This window comes from Chinchilla lanigera, unplaced genomic scaffold, assembly GCF_000276665.1.
Source record: "Chinchilla lanigera isolate Chin_1 unplaced genomic scaffold, ChiLan1.0 scaffold00067, whole genome shotgun sequence".
NCBI classification, from domain to species: Eukaryota; Metazoa; Chordata; class Mammalia; order Rodentia; family Chinchillidae; genus Chinchilla; species Chinchilla lanigera.
In genome coordinates, this window is record NW_004955468.1 from 2,132,504 (window position 1) to 2,157,793 (window position 25,290).

The 25,290-nt window shown below is 37.7% G+C and overlaps 1 protein-coding gene across 1 annotated transcript in view; it reads right to left on the reverse strand.

Moving 5' to 3' along the window:
* Positions 1–25,290, reverse strand: part of LOC102029951 (zinc finger protein 850) — a 277,918-nt gene that overhangs the window by 229,710 nt on the left and 22,918 nt on the right. The window contains 2 exon segments of the mRNA XM_013522334.1: positions 4,082–5,099; positions 24,839–25,268. Coding sequence (XP_013377788.1) covers positions 4,082–5,099; positions 24,839–25,268 — 1,448 coding nt within the window.

A 25,290-nucleotide genomic window follows, 5' to 3' on the forward strand; every position in this document is an offset into this window, starting at 1 on the left:
AAACCCTAAATAATCCATGAACAGCCAATGAAATTAAAGCAGTGATGACAACCTACCAACATGAAGACCATCAACAGAAATAAAATAATATAAGACGACAAATCCAGGCTAGACCTACAAAAGGTGTATTTTATTACCTATTTTTTTGTCAAGAGATTGTACCAGATTTCTAGAGAGGAGACATTCTAAATCTAATTAGAACTTCAGTATGCATCGTTTATACTTTTTTATTAGTACATGTTTGCCCTACATTCATTGCAGATAATTGACACATGTATATGACACATCTTAATTCTTTTTGTAGTCCTTTACCATCCTCATCTCTTCTCCCTCCATATTCCTTTCTATTTGCCGGAAATCTGTCTCCCTATTTACTGCTGTCTACCTTTGATTTTGCTCTTTGATTTATCTATACTTTGGGTTTCTTTTTTTTTTTTTTTTGTCTTTTTGAGACAGGGTCTCGCTATGCAGTTCATTCTGGCATTGAGCTCACTTTGTGGCCCAGGCTGGTCTCGAACTCGCAGCAACTCTCTTGCTTCAGCCTCCCAAGTGCTGGGATTACAGGTGGATGTCACCATGCCCAGCTTCAGAGTCTACTATCTTATTATCAATTATATTTCATTTATCATATAAATTACTTTCTGCTACTTACCTTAAGCTTTTCTTTTACTTTTCAACTATCTTCTGTCTTAACATAATGTCTATTTTTTTTTAACCACATTTATCAATTGCCTCTTAAGTGACAGACACTGTAGATGGGGGTACATGGTGGTGAACAAGACAAATAATGGTTGCTCAATCCATGTTTTCTAAATGCACTGTTTTAGGTTTTCTACCAATTGGAACTTTGGTTATATCCTACAAATAAAAACTTGTAAGTAACAGATTATTATTAATCACTAAATAGTCTAAAACTTTAGATTTGATGTTTTTAATCTTAAAAAGTTTATGGAAATTTTCAAATATATATAAAGGTAGTAAAAATTCATAATGGGGGCCAGAATATAGATCAGTAGCACAGCACCTGCCTGGCAAGGGCAAGGTCCTAAGTTTGATTCTCAGTCAAAAAAAAAAAAAAAAACACAATAAACTCTGCGTATCATTATTCCGATTCAATACTTAGCAACATTTTGCCAAGCTTATTTCATCTTTCATTCTCATCTTTTTCCAGTCATTTAGAGGGACACATTCTGAGGAATGTATCTTTAGGCAATTTCATTGTACAAATATCATAACGTGTACTTTAACACAGTAAGATAGATATGACATTAATAGGTGATATAATCTAATAGGACCACTGTAGTATAGTGGCTAACTGTTGACTGAAACATCATTATATGGTGCTTGACTGTATTTTAAAGCAAATCATAGGGCATGACATAATTTCATCTTATACTTCAGTACAGGTGCATAACACATAAAGACTTAAACACACACACACACACACCCATTAATCCCATCATCCTGCCCAATGTACGGAACAATTCATTTCTTAGTATCATTTAATATCCAATCCATGTTTGCATTCCCACAATACATTAAATGTTTTCATTTATTTGTCCCAATCAGGATTGCACTGTCTGTATTGCTGTTTCCTTGATGCTCTGGCATTGGAGGCCTTGATCTCAAAGAGATCTCATAGGCTAGCTAATCCACTGGTAGCAAACAACTTCACTGTGGACAGGCCTTTACTATTAATCCACAGTGCCTACACCTAACCATCACTTTTATCAAACCCATATACTATGTCACCATTCCCCCTGCCCTAAACCACCCCACCCAGAGCCTGCCAAGATCAAACTATCCAATCCTAAACTTAGTGTGCCTACTTTCCCTTGCCCATTCTTTCTCACAAAATTACTAATAAAGGCTTTGAGCTCTGCTCTCTCACTTTTACTTAGAGAGACTTGAGGGCTTCTCCACATTGCTTTGTATGGCAAGCTGTGCCTGTATTTAGGGACTGGAGTATAAACTTTTTTCATGATAATCATCTCTATGCCTGCCTGTGTTGCCATGCATTAAAGCATATCCCAAGTTACATTTTTTATTTTAAAAATTTTTTAAATTTTTGTTTTTTTGAGACAGTCTCACTCTGTAATTTAGGCTGGCCCTAAACTCACGATGTAGTCTAGGCTGTCCTTGAATTTGAGGCAATCCTCCTGCCTCAGCCTCTTGAGTACTAGGATTACAGGTGTGTGCAACCACATCTGGCTCCAAGTACATTTTCTAAGTGCAGGATACCAATATGCTCCATATGTTATACAGTTATACCTTAGTATTCAACTGCCTTGAAATTCATTAAAACTTTGTTCCAGTACTAATAGTTTGGATTTGATGTTTTGTTTGATGTCAAACTAATAGTTTGACATGCAAGCTAGCACTTGTCCTGTTGACTGACTGCCTTGTGACCTGCTATTCTTTCCAGCCCAATTTGGTGCTCCTTGCTTGTGGTATGGGTTGTACCTTCTGGAATCAGTATTGAGGTACCACTATAGGATTGATTTTAACTTTCTTGACATGTACTAGTTAGGAAATGAAGGCATTAGTTTAGTAAAATTTCCCAAATTTTGGATGTAGCTGTTTGCTTCTTTGTGTCATTAATTTTTTAAAAATTCTACATATTTCCTGGTAACTGGTAATTAGATTCAGGGATTCAACTGTAATTCTAAGTCAATATTTTTTGGCAAGAATATTTCACAGGAGATGCTCTGTACATTGACTGCATCACAACAAAAAAGTGTATAGTCTGGGTGATCTCATTTAGGGGTGTTAATTTAGACAATATAGATTGTAGAATATATGGTTTTTAATTAAATTGGAAAAGAATTTCACACTTCCAACATATCAATGAGAGTAAGATTTTTGAAGTTCAATAAGCAATGAATGTTGGTGGAAGCCATTTCTATATTCATCATGCCTATAGTTTTCCACATGAATTCTCCAAAGAGTAACATTAAGGATGATAGTAAAATAAAATATACTTGCCTAAAAAATTTTATTATTATTTCATGACTATACATCAGGAGCCTGAGCAGAGATACAGCTGGTTGATTCTTCTGTTCTTTTTCTTTTAATGGTAGCAAAGTTTTGTATTTATTAAAGGTAGGAAAAGAAACAAGTTCTGCAGGGCAAATTTGGGGCATGTAAAAGTAGGAAAAGAAGTTTGCTCTACAGGAGAGAGCAGGCTGCTGTGAAGGGACACAGTAGCTGATTCTTCTGTTCTTTATGGTATCAGCTAAGATTGCTCATGGTGTTCAACTGGTGGCTGATCTGGAGAATCCAAAACTGTCGTACTCAAATGTTTGGTGCTTTATCAGGTATATCTGGAAGACTAGATTTAGCAAGGTGCCTCTCCCTGTTTATGTAGTCTCAGAGCCTCTCTATGCGGGCTCTTCAGCAAAGAGGTCAGACTTTTTCACATGACAAGTTAGGGCATACGAAAGTATTTCAAGGAATGAAGTAACCCCAAGACAGGCCTGGTGGGTACCCATGATCCCAGCACTATGAGAGGCTGAGGCAGGAAGATTGTCAGTTTGAGCCTACCTTGGGCAACTTAGTAACACCCTGTCTCAAAATAAAATAAATAAATAAATAAATAAATAAATAAGGCTGGGGGTATAGTTCAGTGCCCAGAAATTGGCACAAAAGTATTACTATTATATTCTATTGGGGAAAGCAATCACAGAGTCTGCTCATACTCAAGAGAAGGGATGTGGATTCCATCTCTTGATGGAAAAAATGTCAAAGAATTTGCAGCCATTTTTTGTCACAGTTTTATATCACCATTTTACGAAGAAAGAAGTTATAGCACAGAGCAATTAAGTGCCTTATTTAATATAACACAAGTAGGAAAGTGATGGAACAGAGATAAGTATCTTTCCCACATTTGTTATATTAATAGAGTTAGTTTTTTAAACTAATGTGCTGAAACTTCAAGTTTGAATGATGGTAGAATATATTAACACTCCTTCAACGGCATAAAATCTCTTTGCCTAATCAAAACATCTGTGAAGCAAAAGAGATTATTACATTCATACAAGGTTCATAACATAGGACTGATTAGACTTCCTTATATTTTTACATTATGAATTCTCAGATGATGGGTAAGATGTGAATGTTGTCTAAAGGCTTTCTTACATTCTTTACATTCATACGGTTTCTCACCAGAATGAATTCTTAAATGCTGAATAAGAGATGAATTAAGTCTAAAGGCCTTTCTACATTCTTTACACTCAAAAGGTTTCTCACCAGTATGAATGCTCTGATGTAAAGTAAGTTTTTGGCGCAACCTAAAGGCTTTCCCACATTCCTTACATTTATAGGGTTTCTCACCGATATGAATACTCTGATGTTGTGTAAGTTGTGAGAGTAGTCTAAAAGCCTTTCCACATTCCTTACAATCATAAGGTTTAATACCAATATGAATACTCTGGTGTGAAATAAGTTGTGAGTAACGGCTAAAAGCCTTCCAGCATTCCTTACATTCATAAGGTTTCTCACCAGTGTGAATTCTGTGATGGAGAATAAGATGATAACCACGACTAAAAGTCTTTCCACATTCCTTACATTCATAGGGCTTCTCACCAGTATGGATCCTCTGATGGAGTGTTAGTTGTTGTCGTACTCTAAAGGCCTTCCCACATTCCTTACACTCATAGGGTTTCTCACCTGTATGAAGTTTGTGATGTACTCTAAGGCCAGAGCCACACAGAAAGTCCTTCCCACATTCTTTACACTCATAGAGTCTGTCAGCAATATTAAGCTTCTGATGTCGAGTTAGGTGTGCATACTGTCTAAAGGCCTTCCCACATTCTTTACATACATAAGGTTTCTCACCGGTATGAATCCTCTGATGAAGCGTAAGTTGTCCTCGTACCCTAAAGGCCTTCCCACATTCTTTACATTCATAGGGCTTCTCACCAACATGAATTTTCTGATGTACTCTGAGGTCCGGACCACATATGAAAGCTTCCCCACACTCCTTACATTCATAAAGTTTTTCACCAGAATGAAGTCTCTGATGTCGAGTAAGGTGTGCAGTTTGCCTAAAGGCCATCCCACATTCCTTACATTCATAGGGTTTTTCACCAGTATGAATTCTGTAATGAAAAGTAAGTTGTTGGCGCACTCTAAAAGCCTTCCCACATTCCTTACATTCATAGGGTTTCTCCACAAAATGAATCTCCTGATGTGCAGTAACAGGCGTGTGCTTTTGGTAAGAGGATACTTTTTCGGATATAACTTTCACTTGATTGAAATAATTCTCTTGAGGTCCCTCTTGTCCTTCAACTTTTCTTTTGGACTCCCAGTCATTTTTAAAAAGGAAACCCTTAAGGCCATGGTTTTTTATTCTTTCCATTATCTTCCACTGGGATAAATTTAATTCATAAATGTTATTTTCTGAAAATAACTTCTTGGTTTCATAACTAGCCTCCAAATCTGAAAGAAAAAAAGAAAGCAAACACATGCTGTTTTCTTTTTCTAAAAAACATAAATTTTACAGTTGAAATAAGACAACAAAAGTAATAGTCAACCAAACTTGAATACTGTAACATAATCTGAAAAAGAGAAAAAAGGCAAAGGGAGAAATGGTGAGTGCATATAAGTACAGGAGATTATTGATTAAGCAAACATTTTAAAACAGTGGGTCTCAAATTGATGTTTGCAATAACTTTTAAATGTGATGGAGAATAAGATGATAGCAGATGATTGCAATAACTTTTAAAATACAGCTGATTGCAATAACTTAAAATACAACTACCATGGATTATTTTTCTGGACTATATAACTGATCATTTTTTTGAGACAAAGTCTCACTATGTAGCCCAGGTTGGCCTTGAACTCATGGCAATTCTACTGCTTCAGCCTCCCAAGTGCTGGGATTACAGATGTGTACCACTACACTTAGCTTATCATGTTTAAACCAATAAATTTCCACAGAACAAATGAAGAATGTGGTCAGGCTTACCATCTGCTTCCTCAGAAAAAAGTTTTTTTCCCCTTTAGTAGTACTGGGGATTGAACCCAGAAATACTATCACTGAGATACATCCTCCGCCCTTTTCTTTTTTAACTTTGAGACAGGGTCTCACTAAACTCATGGCAGGACTTGAACTTATGATCCTTCTGGCTTAGCTTTCCTGAATACTGCACTGGAATTATAGTATGGACCACCACATCCAGATCCTAAGAAAAAGCTTTAAAAGAGTTTCTAAAAGCTGGTTGTGGTGGGATTCATGTAATCCCAGTGGATTCGTGTGGGATTCGTGTAATCCCAGTGCTCTGGGAGACTGAGACAGAAGAATGCAAGTGTAAGCCCACACTGCACAACTTAGTGATTTAATAAGACCCCATCTCAAACTAAAAAAAAAGAAAGGGATGAGGTTGTAGCACACTATAAAGGCCCTGGGTTCACTCTCCAGTACTGCCAAAAGAAAAGTTATTAAAACTGATGGAGACCACTATGAAGCAGCTCTGAGCAGGATTTACATTAACCAATTGGTTTTTCATGTTTACTTGTGAGTTTGTCCAAGGCCTAGCCCCCTTGTCTGGAGCTTGGCAGAGGACTCATAGTAAGTGAACCTCTGTGGGTCACTGGTCCTAACTGAATGAGACCTATAGTGGCCAATGAGACAAAGGACAGGACAAGGCCAGAGCTAAGGACACCTGGCTCCAACCTCAATTAACTAGATAAAGACTGTAGTTGCAGGCATCTCACTCCTGGGTAGAGACCTTCCTAGAGATAACATAGTTCTCCTAAATTAACATAATGTCTTACTTGGAGAAGCCCTTGAGCAGAGTTCCCAGGTCCTTGAACAGCCCTGCCATTAAAGGTAGAATCCTGCCCTTCTTCAGTATCCATCCCCCGACCCCCACCGCTTGGTTCTGATGACTAAATAAATACAGGCCACCCAGACAAGATCTTTGTCTTAGATCCCAGAGAATGTCAAATTCTGTAAGAGAGTTTTGATCCTCTTGGAGCCCTGAAATCAGTCAATTTGTCTCTTTTATTTAGCCTTTACTGCCAGCTGTTTGGGAGGTTGAGGACCTGATCAGTCTGCAACAACTAAGGGATAATATTAACATGATATAAACCTTTAAAGACAAGCCATCTAAATCCAAATTCTATTTCAATTGAGTAAAAAAAGAAAAACTTCTAAACTGTTTTTATAAAATGACAGTGCACTAAATGAAAATGGCTCACAAAACAAAAACTATATAGTGATTTTCTATAAAACAGCACACTGAAAAATCCATTATCATTTATTACAAAAATGTTAAAGTAGGCTAAGTATAAGAGCCACATGTCCAAAATAATAGAAAACTTTCTTCCACTATTCTTTGATTGTATTATTTTTCATTTGTATTTTTAATTTTTTTATTCTTTGCTGTTTTCCTCCTTCTGTATATTCCCCCTCCCCCCGTACTTTTATTTCATTATTTTTCCCTTTTCCTTTTATGAGGATGTCTGTTTGTGTATGTGTGCTTATTTCCCTCTTGCCTTTTTTTCGCCCAGTATAGTTTATAGAGGGTAAGGGAATTCTCCCTTGTCCCTTTATATATTTCCTACTTTTATCTCTTCACCTGACTTCTTTCTCCTGTATCTTATTCATTCTTAATTTTTCTTTTCTTTCCTCTCTCCCTTATTAATGGTCTCCCTTTAACTTTGTCTCTCATATTTAAATCAGTCATAGAATCTTTTCCCATCCCCATTTCTCACTACCAATTTTGTGCCCAGTTTTCCCTGTTAACCTCTTGTAAATATATAACATACCCTTACCATCATTAGCATCTTCCCCCTCCCAATTTCCTTCTTCCCATTCTGCATAGCAGATGACTTTAAAAGCCAAACCTTTTTCTCTTCATTTCCCTCCTGTGGCATTAACCAGTGCTCAATTCCCTGAGCTTTACATAACTGATTCTATAAAACTACTGTTAAATGCTCTTTTCACCACTAGAGGAGACATAGCCATTAGTTTAGGACATATTAACTGTGGGTCAAGACTTGGGTTGTTATGATACTTACAGTAGAACAATGAATTTCTTCTCTAGGATAAAGGGATACCCAAAAGAGGGTCTCATTGTATGTTATTTCTCAACTTGCCTTGTAGACCACTGTAACAGATTAGCCTTTTACTATACTGTAGCTGACTTAATTGCATAGGAATAATCCTGAGTGGACAATTTCATGCTAGTGAATCTATATAAAAGAATAGAAATTACCCCATGCATACTATCAGACTGCTCTACAATGAAAATAGAAATCAATAGACGAAAGAAACTGTGGAAAAGGCAAAAGCTTCTGGAAAATTAACAACATACTCCTTACACATAGCAGAAGAAACTACAAAATTTCTAGAAGCTAATGGTAATGATGGTACAACTTGCCAAAAACTCTAGGACACTCTGAAAGCAATTCTTACATGCCTGTAATCCCAGCACTTGGGAGGCTAAAACAAGAGGACCACTGCAAGTTCAAGGCCAGCCTGTACTACAAAGTGAGTTCAAGGCCAGCCTGAACTGCATAGTGAAAAGAAAACAACAACAACAACAACAACAAAAACCTCAAGTCATTCTAAAAGGAAAATTTACCACAATCAATACTCCCATTAGGAAAACAGAGCAAGCTCAAACAGACAATTATGAGAAATCTTAAGATACTTGAAAAATAACAACAAACCAGCCCCAAACTAAAATTAAGGAGGGAAATTATAAAGATGAATATGGAAATCACTGAACTTGAGACTTAAAAAAAAAAAATTAATACATCGAAGAACTGGTTCTTTGAAAGAATAAATAAAATAGATAAGCGCCTAGCCAGACTTGCCAAAAGAAAGAGAAAGGACTCACATCAATGCAATTAGAAATTAAAAAGGTGAAATCACAACAGACACTGAGGAAATCCAGAAGACAGTAAAACTACTTAGAAAAATTATATTCCAACAAATTAGCAAATTTTGAAGAAATGGACAGATTTCTAGACACATACGAACTACCAGAAAACATAAGAAAACATAAATATACTTAACAACCCAACAACAAGCAATGAAATTGACAAAGTAATCTAACAATTTGTCAATCTAACTGACAAAGTAAAGAAACCCAAGACCTGACAGATTCCCTGCAGAATGCTACAAAAGCTTTAAGGGTGTTATATCATCAATACTCCTCAAGCTCTTCTAAGTAATCAGAAGGGATGGAGTGCTCCCAAATTTATTTGGAAGCCAGTATCACACTGATCACAAAACCAGATAAAGACCCAACTAAAAAAAACAAACTATAGGCCAATCTCCTTAATGAAGACAAATACAAAAATCTTCAATGAGATATTAGCAAATAGAATGCAGCACATTATCAAAAAGATCATACATTATGATCAAATGGGTTTCATCTCAGAGATGCAAGGATGGTCCAACACTCATAAGTCAATAGTAATATATCATATAAACATAAGCAAGGACAAAAACCATATGATCTTATCAACAAATGCAAAAAAGGCTTTTGACAAAATTCAACACCTCTTCATGATTAAAAAAAAAAAACCTAAAGAAAACAGGTATAGAAGGACCATACCCGAATAAAATATAAGCAATATATGACAAATGAATAGTCAGCATCATACTAAATGGGGAAAAACTAAAAGCAGTCCCCCTAAAATCAGGAACAAGACAAGGATGTTCACTAGCACCTCTTCTATTCAACATAGTACAGCCAGAGCAATGAGGCAAAAGAAAAAAATAAAAAGGATACATATAGGAAGAACTCAGATTAACATTATGTGCAGATTACACGATACTCTAGATAGAAGACCCAAAAAACTCATCAAAAAATTCTTAGAATTAATAACAAACTTTAGCAGTGTAGCAGGATACCAGATCAACATACAAAATCATTAGCATTTATGTACATCAACAATAAACAGGATTAAAAGGAAATTATGAGAATAATACCATTCACAGAATCTTCAAGAAAAATGAAATATCTAGGAATTAACCTAACAAAGGAAGTGAGAGACCTCTACAAAGAAAACTACAGTACTCGAAAAAATTGAAGAGATTGAAGAGGACATCAGAAAAGGAAAAGATGCTGGGCATGGTGGCCAATGCCTGTAATCCCAGCACTCAGAAAGCTGAGGCAGGAGGATTGCTGAGTTTGAGGCCAGCATGGGCTATACAGTGACACCCTGTCTCAAAAAAAAAAAAAAAAAGAAAGAAAGAAAGAAAAGAAAAGAAAATGGAAAGATGTTCTCTGCTCCTGGGTAAGCAAAAACAGTATTGTCAAAATGGCTGTCCCAAAAATGTTATTCAGAATTGATGCGATCCCAATCAAAATACCAACAGCATACTTTACAGACCTTGCGGGGGCAGGGGAGGAGAAATCCTAAAATTCATTTGGAACCAGAACAAATCCAGAATAGCAAAAGCAATTTTAGATAAGAACAAAGCAGGAGGAATAGGAATACCTAACTTCAAGCTATACTACAAAGCAATAGTGATAAAAACAGCATTGTACTAGAACAAGAACAGATACATTGATCAATGGAACAGAATTGAGGATATTCCCCAGATACATTCAGTTATGTGATCATCAACAAAGAGGCCAAAAGCACATGTTGAAGAAAAGACAGTCATTCAACAGGTAATCCTGGGAAAACTGGTTATCTGTGTGCTGATAATTGAAACTGGACCTTTATCTCTCACCATATACTAACTAAAATCAAAATGGAGGAAAGATTTAAACATTAAAACAGAAACATTAAACCTAGTAAAAGATAAAATAGGTAAAACACTTGAAGACACAGGAAAGGATTTCTAAACAGAACCTCTACTACACCAGAAATAACAGAAAGAATCAATAAATGTGATTATATCAGACTAAAAAGCTTCTGTATAGCAAAAGAATAAGTACTATGAAGAGACAATCTATAGAACGGGAAAAAATTTTGCCAGCTACAGCTCAGACAAAGGACTAATATCTAGAATGACAATGAACTAAAAAAAAAAAATTAAATCACCTAAAATTAAAGATCCTGTCAAGAAATGAGTAAGAAAAATGAACAGATGCTTCACGAAGGAAGAGTTACAAATGGTCAACAAATATATGAAAAAATGCTCAACATTTCAGGCATTAGATAAATGCAAACTAAAACAAAACTAAGATTGCACCTTACTCCAGAAAAAATAAGAATTATTATTAAGAAATCAAACAATAACAAATGCTGGTGAAGCTGTGGTGAAAAAGGAATATTCCTTCACTATTGGTGGAAATGTAAACTACTACAACCGTTATGGAGATCAGTATAGATTTCTCAAAGAACTGAAATTACATATGACCCAGTGATCCCCTGCTAGGTATATATTTTCCAAAGAGCTTAAGATATCATTACTACAGTGACACCTATATACTAATATTTATAGCAGCACAGCTCTAATAGCTAAATCCTGGAAACAGTCTGTATACCCATCAATAGATGACTGGATAAAGAAAATGTCTTATCTATATACTTTGGAATACTATTCTGCTATAAAAAATGACAGATTTAAAACATTTGTAGGAAAATAGATGCACCTGGAAAATATAATGTTGAGTGAAATAAAGCAGACACACAAGCTTAAATACCATATAGTATCTTTCACTTGAATGAGGTAAAGTACAAAGAGAATAATAAAGGATGGCTAGAAGGGGACAAGGAGATGGATCTCTTGCAATAGGGAAATGGTCCAAGGAAAAAACACAGGCATGAGGAGGAAATAAGTAAAATAAAGATATGCTGTGTATAGGAACCTAATAACCTCAGATAATGTAAACATTATATGCCATAACATGAGCTAAGATTAATAATATCAACAAGAATGAAAAATGAAACGTGATTTGGAGGAGGGAGGGAGGAGAAGATTTAAAAAAAGATGTGTTATGTATAGGTAACCACTCCCCAAGATGACTGTAAACTGCATGAACTGCAAACAAGTATAGTACTAATAAAATTTTTTTTTTCTTCTTTTTTTTTTTGTTTTTTTTTTCCAGTACCGGGAATTGAACTCACGATGTTGCGCTTGCCAGGCAGGCGCTGTGCTGCTGAGCTAAATCCCCAGCCCCACTAATAAAATTTTTAAAAGAAACTTAAGTTGCTGATAAAATATATATTATTAAAATACAACATATATATCACTTTAAAATTTTTTGAAAAAAAGTAAAAAGAAAAAAGCTACCATTTAAAATTTTATGAATAAAGTGGGGAAAAAAGCATTATTCCTTGACCATAATTAAAATAGTCCTCCCCTCCCACAGCACTTTCTATCTCCTTTTTCTGTTTACTTCATAGCATTCTTTTATCACCTAACATTCTAATTTCTATTTGTTTATAATTGCTAGATTTTTCTTATTACAAAGTAAATTCTATGGGGACAAGAGCTGTGTTGGTTTTGTTTACCATTATAATGACAGCTATAGTAGTGCCCAGCTCAGAGGTTATCTATTCATCCATCTATCTGCCAATGCAAAAAAATAAAGCAATGGAAATGGTTGTCATCAGTGAACAAAAAGAATACCTTTCAAGAGGAAAAAAAATGAAAACAACAACAACTAAAAAGAGTAGTTTTTTTAGTATCCCCAGCCAAGTCTTTGTTTCTCTGGTCTAGAACATTTGCCTTTGGGCAAAGGACTTTTAAAAATGGTTTTCTAAACATCACAAGGTTGTGCTTTTTCCCCAACTAGCTGTGTGATTCACCCAGCTTGATTGGCCCTCACTCACCTAAATATTGTTTTCTTCCTTTCCTCACATCTTTCCAGGGATCCTTTCCTTGCTCCAATAAGGAAATCACATCTGGTTTAGATATGAAGCATCCTGCTTAGAAAAAAATAATTAGAAATTTTATTGGTTCATCCTGGTTATATTTGTAATACACTATAGATTAAAATGACAACTGATAAAGCTTTCAAAGCAAAGAAGGGAAAGGTGTTTTTAAAATGTTCACATGAAGATTATACAATAAATAGAGATTAAAGAAAGACAGAAAATTTAAAATTCATACTCATACAAGTGTTCTTTCTTCAGAGGAAATAGTGGTTGAGAACATACACCACATGTTGCCTCTGCCAAATCACAGTTACATTATCCAAGACAAGGTACTTCCATGTTTGTTTCCCTCATCTACAAAACAGTGATAATAACGGTGCCTATCTGCTGAGTACATGGGCTTGTACCTTTAAGTCCCTACTTGGGAAGCAGGAGGATCACCAAATTCAAGGCCACCTTGACAACTTAACAAGATTATATTTTAAAAATAACAAATCAAAACAGGGCTGGGAACGTAGTTCAACAATAGAAAATCTCTGTTTGATCCCCACTATTCCCCCTGCACAAGTGACTGTTGCACAGATTACATTAATGTGTATCTATACCTAACATTGCCTGATAATAGTATATATATATATATATATATTTTATTAGCTATTGTTATTCTGCTGAGAGGAAAACAAGAAGCTTCCCAAAAAACATTTACGCTTCTTTCTCTCTTTCTCTTCTTCCTTTCTTCCTTCCTTTCTTTCTTTTTTTTTTTTTAGTATCAGGAATCAAATTCAGGGCCTCATACTTACCAGGCACATGCTGTCTTCCTGAACTACATCCCTGGCCCTATTCTTCCTTCTTAGGATATTAATACACTACTAAAAGCAAAGTTTACTAGGTGTGGTAGTGCCTGTAATCCCAGCACTTGGAAGGGTGAGGCAGTAGGATCACTTCGAGTTTGAGGTCAGTCTGCACTGCATAATGAGTTCAAAGCCAACCTGAACTCCACACAGTGAGACCGATTCAAAAAAAAAAGCAAAGTTCTTGGATTTTTAATTTTTGATAATTAGATAAAAACATTTGTTTACTAACTAAAGTAATGAGTTATCTTAAATTGTAAATAAATCCTGGCGATCTAACTTACCAGTATAGCAAGTATATATGTTCTTTTTTGAGGGGGGCGGGCATGCTGGGGATTAATTCCAGGGCCTATTACATGCTACACAAGTACTCTACCCACTGAGCCACATCTCCAGCCACATGTGTTCTTTTGGTAGAGAAAAAAACAAGAAAGAATTTAGCTATTTTCCTTACAGCTATACAACAAGTAATAAAACATCTAAAGCAGAAATTCAGATAGTTTCTTGAAAAAAAATTCTTTAACTTTTCAGAGAAGAAAACTATGTTATATAAAATACAGTCTGAATTACTAAAGGCAGATAACCTTACCTAGTGAGACCAAGTTGCTATAGTTCTCCATCATCACATCTCTATATAAGTCCTTCTGTTCCAAGTCAAGGTACTCCCACTCTTCTTGAGAAAAGACTATGGATATATCACTGAACATCACTGATCCCTGAAACAACAAATCATATATAATTGACATAAAGAAAATTTGTTTTAATATGGAAGAGAAAATATGGAGGAAATATTGCAAGAAATGGAATATTATACCAAGCAAACAGGCTTGAGCTAGAAGGGTGTAACATAGTTCATTAGAAAATGAGCGTATCTGAAAGATCCTCAAGGATCCCGCTGTTATAGACACAACCATTTATATATTCTAGCATACCTCAATAATCCAAACATGTATGGGAAAGAAAAAAATAACCATTTTCCCATTAAATGAAATACTATTAAATCTTCTGCCTGCTATATGTCTACCTCATAAATTATCAAGAAATGTGAATTCTACTCCTGTCCCCTTAAAGAACAGATTTTTATTTTATTTATTTTATGATGCTGGGGACTAAACCCAGGACCCTCACACTGAGTTACATCCCCAACCCTTTTTTAATTTTTTGTTTTTAAGATAGGGTCTTGCTAAATTGCTAAATTGCCCAGGCTGGGCTTGAACTTGTGACCCTCCCACTTTAGCCTCGCACAATGCTAGGATTATAGGCACACACCACCACACCCAAAAAGAACAATTTTTTGTTTTGTTTCATTTTTTGTTTTGTTTTGTTTTTTGAAAGAGTCTCATTATATAGCTCAAGCTGGCCTTGAACTCACTATGTAGCCCAGGCTGGCCTCAAACTCGAAGTGATCTTCCTGCCTCAGCCTCCCAAGTGCTGGAATTACAGGCATGCAGCACATCTGGCTAAGAGCCTCAGCCTCCCAAGTGCTGGGATTACAGGCATGTGCCACAATACCTGGTCCTAAGAACAGATATTTTCAAAAAGACTCCCTATAAACTGTCTTAGAAAAGGATCTGACTACATACAAAGAATTCCTTCCCAATTTACTGTAGAAGCAGATCCTAAGTATTTTTCCTTTTTAGGACTTTTTTTAAATACTGAGGACTGAACCTAAAGAGTGCTGAGCTACATGCCAGCCCTATTTTTTAAATTTTGAAATAGGGTCTTGCTAAATTATCCTTGCTAGCTTGACCTACATTCCTCCTGCCTCAATCTCCCAAGTAGCTGGGATTAGAAGTGTGTTCCACCACATCCAGCATGACAGACTTTCTAATGAAATTTTTTTTTTTTTTTTGGTACCAGGAATCCAACTCAGGACCTTGTGCTTGCCAGGCAGGTACTTGTGACACTAAGCTAGATCCCCAGCTCGAATATTTTTTAATTGGCTGTACATTAACTAGCCCATATAATGGCTATATGAGACCTAATCATTCTTCCATACTTAGTTATTTTGGTTGAACATAACCTTAAAGTCCTCCTTAATTCTGAATCTATGTGATTACGGATATATCTGGATTATTTTCTTAACTGCTATCATTTTTACCCATAAATAGATGCACTCCTTGTATATAAGTTAGAGGGTACCAACGTATCATGATTCAGAATCAGGAAAGTATTCTAAACCAGACATTCTGTTCAGCTATAAATGGAACTTTGTTACTGGTATGCAATTCTTAAGGGGATCTCTCTCTTTGCAAGAGCCTAATTTGCATCCCTACTCAATACTAAAAGTTTCACAAAGCATGAAATCTAACTATACACTGAGTCTCGGGCCAATCAATAGCAAATCTTATATACCCGGAAAACTCCAGTGTAAGAAAGTTCAGTTTTTCTGTGAGTATCAAATGGGCCCATCCTTTTTTTTTTTTTTAGTAACTCAAAAAAGATGGTCAAATATCTCCTTCAAGTGATTTCACTTCTATTTCATTGCAGCTTTTAGCAGAAGACTCAGCATATATAGGAGAAGCTGAATAATTTTTTTCAACAAATAGATGGACAATGACGGGAAAAAAGAGGGCACATAGGATAGGCAATGTGTTATTTAACTTTATCCCTCCCTGGATTTGGAAGAACTGGAAAAAGGTTCTGGGAGAAAGCTCTGATAGGTAAGAAATTTCAGGATAAAGGAATATTTCTAGGATCTTAAGTGATAGCATTTCCAGAAGGAAATAAACAGTAACTTACACGGGCCATGATTTAGAAATCCAAGACCTGCGCAGTTCTCCTTGGGGTTTGTTTGTCAAGAGAAGGAGACTTTGCAGAGGCCAGAGCTGGAAAAAGGAAACAACACTATGAGATGAGATAGGGCTCAGAAGGCCCAAAATACCTTGAGTTAATAAAACCTTTCCTGCTTCTGAGCACACACAGACAGGAGGGTTGGAGGGGTAGAGGGCGGGTAGGAGTAAAGAGAGAAGTTGGGGATGAAGCTCAGTGTAAAGCGCCTGGGTTCAATCCCCACAAATGGGGGAGAAAATTAAAAAATCAGCAGGATCGGGAAAGGAGAAAATTTTAATATCTAGGTCAGCGGCGGCAAGACTTTTAAGAGTTGAGTGCCCAAACTACAACCCCAAACCCACTTATTTATCACAAAGCGTCAACACTGCAATTAAACCTAAATATCCGATGCTCGGCTGCTGGGGCGATTTGACTTGTGAGGAGAGAGAGAGAGGGCTCTGCATATCCGCCGCGGCACATGTGCCAGATGTTGGCCACGGCTGATTTAGGTTATTTGGGAGCTCAAACCGGCCTGGTTAAATCGGGCCACACCGCGATGACCACAACTGCCCTTATCAACCACTACACACACAAATCCTGAGTAAAGTAAGAGAATACTGTTGACTCTTTTCACTGTCGAAGAAAAACCAAGGTCAGGTATGCTGGGGTTGGAACGAGTTTACAATAGCTTGCTGGAGAGAGCTCTGGTTCTCAAATCAGCAGCTGCAACTCCCCGAGTTGTGACTGTACGATGTCAGTGCGTATTGCGACCTGGTGTAGAGGGGGGTCTTCCGACGAGGCAGCCCGAGGGACGCCACCAGTTCTAACATGCTCTGTCTCCCCGACCCGACTTGGGACTAGGGGTTGAAACCAGGGCCTACAGAGCTACACCTCCAGTCTTTTGTTTTGTTTTGTTTTTTGAGACAGGGTCTCGCTAAGTTACCCAGACTGGGCTCGAACGTTTGATCCTCCTGCTTCACCCTGCCAAGTGCTGGGACTGACTACAGGAGTGTGTTCCCCACCGGACTCAGTTCTAGCACTCTTAAGCCTAAGATCGCGTCTCAGCTTTTTTGCGTGGATTCTTCACTGCGGCGCTCAGGTGATGACCAGAGGCCATTTCTGCGCCCTGGGCGGGGTGCAGCTACACAGCAGAAGACGCTTGGTCCGAGATGTACACTCCACGGCGACGGCCACTCGGTTCACACAGGACGCTTTGTACCCAATTAAGCCACAGCATGCCTTCGCACACCAGCCCCTGCCTCACAGCCACGGGGCCCCGATGCCACAGCCAGGCCCTGCCACGCCCACAGGTCACGCCCACAGACACACGGCCCGGGCAGCGACACCGCGCTCCTCGCACACCCTGGGCCCCAGGCGCTGGGCTCCGGACGCTCTGCGCGGCCTCCCCTCCCCGGTCCTTACCCCGCACGCCGCAGCGCCTTCGCCAGGGTGGCCACGGCCAATGCGCTGAGCCAGGACTACTCCCCGGGGACGCCAAAACGTCTCAAGGTAACGGCTAGCGGAGGCCAGGGCACGCTCGCCACCGAAGGCACACAGCCGGAGACACCGCACCACCGCACGCTGGGGATGCTGGGAGGCCCGGGGCGCACCGAGTGCGCAGGCGCAGGAGCCTAGCGAGCAAGGCGACGTCACGGCCGCCCGCTGTGTGCAGCTGAAAGCCAGCGAGGCTGGAGTCTGCGAGGGTGGGCTCTTCGGTCCTTTGTCCGGGCTGGGGTAGGGGAGGGGAAGGATGGCTGCGCGTCCATTAAAGAGGGACGGATGGAAAGTGACTATTTGCAGCCCATCAGGGGAGCGGGAGAGGGGGCGGGGCTCCATATACCAACCAAGGACGGCTCCATGCGTTTGTTTTTAGAATGTTTCTGAAGGTGATTCTCTCAGTGCTTTGGGGGCGACCGGAATTAGGTTCGTGAGGGAGATTTTTTTTTTTTTTTAATTGTGTGTCGGGGTCTGTAGGACTGAGGAATGTGAGGGCCTGCGAGAAAACAGTATGGACTGTTAGTGCGACTGTGTCTGTAACTTACTATGATCGCAAAGCAGGATGGATTTGTTTTGCTTGTCAGCTCTTTGCCTGCAGCCAAGAGTAGGAGTTACTCTGTGAGAGAAACGACGCGTATGATCCTGCGTATTTTTGGTTTGGTGTTGTTTTCCTCAGTACTGGGCAATGAACACACGGCCTTTGCACTGAGCTACAGCCCTCACTCCCCTTCCTGAGACAGCCTCAAATTGCCCAGGCTGGGCCTGAATTTGCAATCCTCCTTCGGCATAGCGCCACCACTCCCACTGCGATTTTTTCTTTTTTTGTTTTGATGTGACCAAAATGTTCACCCTCCAGCTCTGACAGAAAGGAATATTGCAGGGCCAGGCGTGGTGGCGCAGGCCTGTAATCCCAGCACTTGGGAGGCTGAGGCAGGAGGATGCGAGTTCGAGACCAGCCTAGGCTACATAAGTGAGCTCAACGCCAGCCTGAAAAGCATAGCGAGACCCTGTCTCAAAAAGACCCCCCCCCAAAAAAAGGAATATTGCATCTGCCAGTAGCATAGGCTTCACTGATTTCATGAGAAAAAATGATTTTTCAAAAAAATTATGCATTTTGCATCAAACCACAGTCTTATAGAAAGAATGAAAATTAGCATAACTTTTAGAACAAGATTTTAAAAGAAATTTATGACTTGTAGTACTTGATTTGCTTCTGCCACAGATTCCTGAGGGAGTTTGCCCTCTTTCTTAAGGTTAAAAAGATTTTGTTTAGAAGATTGTCTTTATATGCAGTTAACAAACTATAAATAATATGCATATCTTGTATTTCCAAGTAATAAAAGTTACTGAAAAGTAAAACTGAAATGTTGCTGGAACATAGAAGACCAAAATATGAGTAGATAGGAGGATATGAGCACTTAATAGAGAACACGGAATTTTAATTCAACAGAAGGTAAGTAAATAATTGGCTTTGGCATACTCAGTTTTATTTCTGGATAAAAACAAAGCTGACTTCCTTTATTATACCATGTGTAACACTCAATTCCAGAAGGATTTAGAATGCAGTTTCTTCATTCTCTTATGCTCTGAAATGTTCTATAAGGAAAATCTTCCTAAGAAACAAAGAAAATACTGGAAATAGCCTGGTAAACTTATAGAAATAGATAAGAACGTAAGAATATTTATGGAAGTCCCCCCACCTCTAGTGCTGGGGATTGAACTTGGGGCCTCCAGCATGGTAGGCTGTACCACTGAGCCACATTGCAGCCTGAAGCATCACTTTTCTTTTCTTTTTTTTTTTGTAGTGCTGGAGATGGAACCCACAGAAGTGTTACCCGAGTTCACCTGTATCTCTATCTACCAAGCTATATTCCCAGCCTTCTTAATTTTTAGACAGTTTCACTAATTGCCCAAGCTAAACTCAAACTTTTGATCTTTCTGCCTCCGCCTTTTGAGTAGCTGGGATTATACGGTGGGCACCCTCACATCCAGTGAATAGTTTTAAACGGAAAACAGGAGATAATTTGAAATGCTCACAATTAGCGAAATGTTTAATAGGTCTTGGGCATAAACATACTATAATCATGAACACTCAGTTATAGCTCTAGATCTGAAGGGAAATAAAAAATCTGCAATTGAATGCAAAAAAGCAAATTTCAGTTTGATGCAATATTTATGTGATACAACTATACTTACTTGCACGTAAATGTTTGAATGAAGAAATAGATGGGATTTGTAAGCTTTAAACATTATTCTGAAGGAAACACATGAAGACAGAAATTGAGGAACGGAGGGGGCAAAGATTTTTTAAATTTAAAATGTTTCATTGGTTTGTATACACATGCACTATATAAATAAAAGACAACATATGCACACAAAATAAATCTTCATTTGGCAGTTTGTTCTCGTTTTGGGGAGTTTTGCTGTTGATATTAATGTGGAACATTAAAACAGAATTATCTCTATAGTACTGCCATTTGCAGGTATTTTGCTTACTCTACTTTTTTCAAATTTATTATAAAATATTTACCTCTTTTTACTTGTAAAAAAACAAGTAATTCAGTGTTCAGAAAAAAGGCCTTGCTGGCATGGTTGGCACATGCCAGTACTCCTACCACTCAGGTGGCTGAGGCAAGAGGATTATCCCAAGTTCAAGGTCAGCCTGGGCTATGTAATTCATTCAAGGCCAGTATGAACTATATAGTGAAATGCTGTCTCAAAACAACAACAAAAAACAAACAAACAAACAAAAATACTCTTACATAGGTTTTGAGAAAAAAGGGAGTGATGGTAGAACATGAAAAACGAACCTCTATAACTGGATACATGGATTATCCTTCTACAGAATGGTATCTATGCAGTGTAGGTGTTACTTCCTGAGCATGAAAATTGAGGTACAATAAAAGTCCCTCTCAAAACATTAATTTAAACCTCAAAAAGGAAATCTGTGGTGTTTTGTGTTTTAAAGTCAAGATTTAAGAGACCATTACTAAACGCCTGTACTATAATAGCAGAGCTGAGCTGTTGCTACAAAAATAGTACGGCTGGAAAAGGCTAAAATATTTACTGTCTGCCCCTTTATGGACAAACTTTGTTGACCCTTGATCTGGAACATAATTTATAATTCCAGTGATGTATCTGTTTCTACTGCAAAATTAGGGTGGGATGGCTTTTTTTGATAGGTTAACTCTAAAATTTTTCATTTTTAGTTATATATGTGTATATGTTCAAGAAACTGTCCTACTTTTGTGGGTTTTTTGTGGGTTTTTTTGGTACTGGCAATCAAACTTAGGACCTTGTGCTTGCCAGGCAGGTGCTTGTGCCACTGAGCTATATCCCCAGCCCTGAAACTGTCCTACTTTTTTAATTGATGTGATGCTTAGAATAAAAAATAATGCATGTTGGCCAGGCATGGTGGTGCACACCTGTAGTCCTAGCATTTAGGAGGGTGAAGCAGGAGGAATGGCACAAGTTCAGGGCCAGCCTGGATTACACAGTGAGTTCAAGGCCAGCCTGAACTACATAGTAAGACTGTATCTCAAAAAATCAAAAACAAAATGAAAATGCATGTAAGAAAAAATATTTGAACCAGACCAAGTCCTTTCTACTATCCTGCATTTTTGGAATTCAGCTATTTTATCTCTGGAAATTTTTTAAACTGAAAGTGTGCACATCCAAGAAATTATAGGGAAATTATTCCTCCCCCAACACCCAAATCTTAGAAGCAAGGAATTTGCTCTCTTAAAAGTTCATCCCAGAACAAAAGAAAAAAATCCTCCTGTGAGACATGGGTGTGCTCTTTGCTAGTGTCCAGAACAAAAACTAACCCAAGGTTAGCCATTTGTGACTTGCAGAAATGACATCTCTTCTTTGCCCTGCAATGTTTTTTGAAACTGTGAATAGCCAATTAAAAATCAGAAGTTATCAAATACATCAAAAAGTACAGTTCTTTAAAAAGTGAATGTGGTGGCACATACCTGCAATCCCTGCAATCTGAGAGGCTGAGGCAGGAGGACTGCAAACTTGAGCCCTGCCTGATCAACTTAGCAACTTAGTGAGACCCTGTCTGAAAATTTGAAATGGGCCGGGAATGTAGCTCAGTGCAAAGGCCCTAAATTCAATCCCTAGTATCAGAGGAAAGAGAGAGATTTCTGGATTTTCAGAGTCACAACAGCATGTAAAACCAGGCATGTATTTTCTCACAGCATCACAGTTAACTAGAACTGGGCCCTGGGCATGCTGTTTAGGTAGGTACTATCCCAACTAGATACATTTTTATCACTCTTTTAATAGATACAGTTAGCTGATTTCCTTCGGGCATGTGCGTTATCTTCATAACTGACACTCAAAAATAGCTTTTCTGGGCGGGGGTAACTCCTAATCCATTTTTTACTTTAATACATTTTTTCTTTAAAAGTGGGATTTGTTGCATTATTTGTAACAGCTGACTGATCTCATAATTTTTCTGTATGTTTACGAGTCTTCTAAGTGTTCTAATTCTCTGAGTCAATATTAGTGATTTATATTTGCCTAAGAATAATTTTGGCTAGGTTTCCAAATGTATCAGAATGCACAGTAATCAGAATAGCCTTTTAAATTTGTAACTATAAAGTTTCTCTATAGATGTCAATTTTTAAACATAATGCTGTTTGTTTACTTTTGCTTAATAAGCAACACCAATGTATTGTCTATATGCATTTCTTTTCACACAAAGTATAATATAATGTAACAAAAAAGGAAGACTGAATGAAGTCCTTCCCATCCATTACTGACATCACTTTCCCTATCAACACCAGGATGAGAGTAAGAAATAAGTGATGGAAGATTTTCTAAATTCATTACCCTCCAAGGGTCTTTTTTATTTAAAAATATCCTACCTAACTGGCCGTGGCAGTGCACGCCTGTAATCCCAGCACTTGGGAGGCTGAGACAGGAGAATCACCAAGAGTTAGAGGCCAGCCTAGGCTACACAAGCATGTTGAAGGCCTGCCTGTACCATATAGTGAGACCCTGCCTCAAGAAACAAAAACAAAACAAAAATACCCTGTCTGATGATGAATTGGCTCTGCAGAAAGTTAAAATCGCCTAACAAATATAATACTGAAGGCAACAATAAATGCAAAAACTATGACTAACACACAGTGGTATGTATTTATTATATGGCAGGCACAACTCTAAGCACCTTATACGTCTTATTTACTTCTCTTAAAAAATGAGGTAGGTATTATAATCATCCCCATTGCATAATTTCTACTGCAAAATATATCTATAAAAACATAGGCTGGGCATGATGGTACATATTGTACCCGTTACTTGGCAGGCCCAAGCAGGAGGATCACTTGATCCCACAAGTTGAAGACTAATCTGGGGAACACAGCAAGACTCTATCTCTCAAACAGAAAAATCACCAGGAATGGTAATAAGCTGACAATGACTATTCTTTGGGAAAGAAAGTGGGTACAAGATGAAAGACAAAGAGTATGTTTATCTCATTTGTAAAGTTTAAATCTTTTAGAGTGAATATTCATGCCTTATTTCTGTAATCAAATAAGACATTGTACAAAGATATGCCTAGAAAGAATGTCCATCAGAGACATGCATTTTGGCATGTATCATGGCAAAATATCTGGAAGAAACTACAATATCTGTCAATAGGGACTTAATAAAATAGTATTAGCTTCATGTGGGGTACACACCTGAAATCTCAGTTCTAGGGAAGCCAAGGCAGGAAGATCATATATTCCAAGCCAGCCTGAACTACACAGCAAATTCAAGGACAACCTGGACTACAGTGAGACCTTGTCTCAAAAATAAAACAAAATGATACTATAGTATCACAATGAAACTTCATGAAGATATTAAAGCATCCTATTTACTGAGTAGAAAGTAGTTTATAAAGGTTTCAACAAAAGAAAGCCTTAATTTTGTAAAGAACAAAACAAACAGCCATCTTCAGACATAAAAAGGGGAGCCAGATATGGTGGCACACATCTATAATCACAGGACTGAGGATACTGAGACAAGAGGATCACTAATTTGAGCCCAGCCCAGAGACTACATACCAAGTCTGAGGCCAACCTGAATTATATAGTGGGACCTGGCTCTAAAATACATATACACAAACACACACAAGCTGGAAATGGTGGTACATGCCTGTAATCCAAGCATTCCGGTAAGCAGAGGCAGGAGGATACCAAGTTTGAGACCAGCCTGCTAGTGACCTAGCAAGACTTAGTTTTAAAAAATAAAGGGATGTGGATATGGCTTTGTGCAAAGGCCCTGGGTTCAATCCTAAGCACTAAAAAACCAAACAAAAAGGTCACTTTTCTATTATTAAAGGTAATTTAAAAGTATTTTACAAAGTGTGAAGAGGTAAATTTTATAGTCATACAAATTTAAGATCATTTAAAATAATAATATAATTATTATAGAAAAAATGAGAGAGAAAAAGAATGAAAATTATAAAATTACATTTCTGCATAGATTCTCTGATATTTAAGGCCAGAAAGAGCCAAATTTGTTAGCATATGCCTGTCATCGCAGCATTTTGGAAGCTGAGGCAGAATGATCACAATTTTGGCTGAGCAACTTAGTGAGCCTCTATCTCAAAATAAAAAATAAGGAAAAGGCTGGGGATATAGCTCAATGTGAAGGCAATTGATTCAATCCCATGTACTGAAAAAAAAAAAAAAAAAAGCCAGAAAGGATAAGATAAATATAACCTTTCATTAAAAGGTTTCCAAAACATATTTAATTCATAGTGTTTCACCAATACAATTTTTCACCTGAATAAACTGTAGCCAACAAATAAAATGTTTCTATAGCCTTGTATCTAGAAGGTTAAGATAAATTCTCTGATAATGGTTTCAGCAGTAGTTAAAAGCCTTCCCACTATTTTGCATATATTCGTTTATCACCAGTACAAATTTTGATGTTGAATAAGTTGTGAGTCATAACTAAAGTTCTTTCCACATTCTCTGTATTCATAAGGTTTCTCACCAGCATGAATCCTATGGTGACTAATAAGTTGTGAACTCTGAGAATAAGCTTTCCCACATATCTTACATTCATAGGGTTTTTCACCAGTATGAATTCTCTGATGTCTAGTAAGGTCAGAACCAGAACGAAAAGCCTTTTCACATTCTTTACATTCGTAGGGTTTCTCACCTGTATGGATTCTTTGATGTTTAATAAGTTGTGAACTCTGACTAAATGCATTACCACATTCCTTACATTCATAGGGCTTCTCTCCAGTATGAATTCTTTGATGTTGAGTAAAATTTGAACCACTACTAAAGGCCTTTCCACATTCTTTACATTCATAAGGTTTCTCACCAGTGTGAATTCTCTGATGTCGGGTAAAGTTTGAACCACT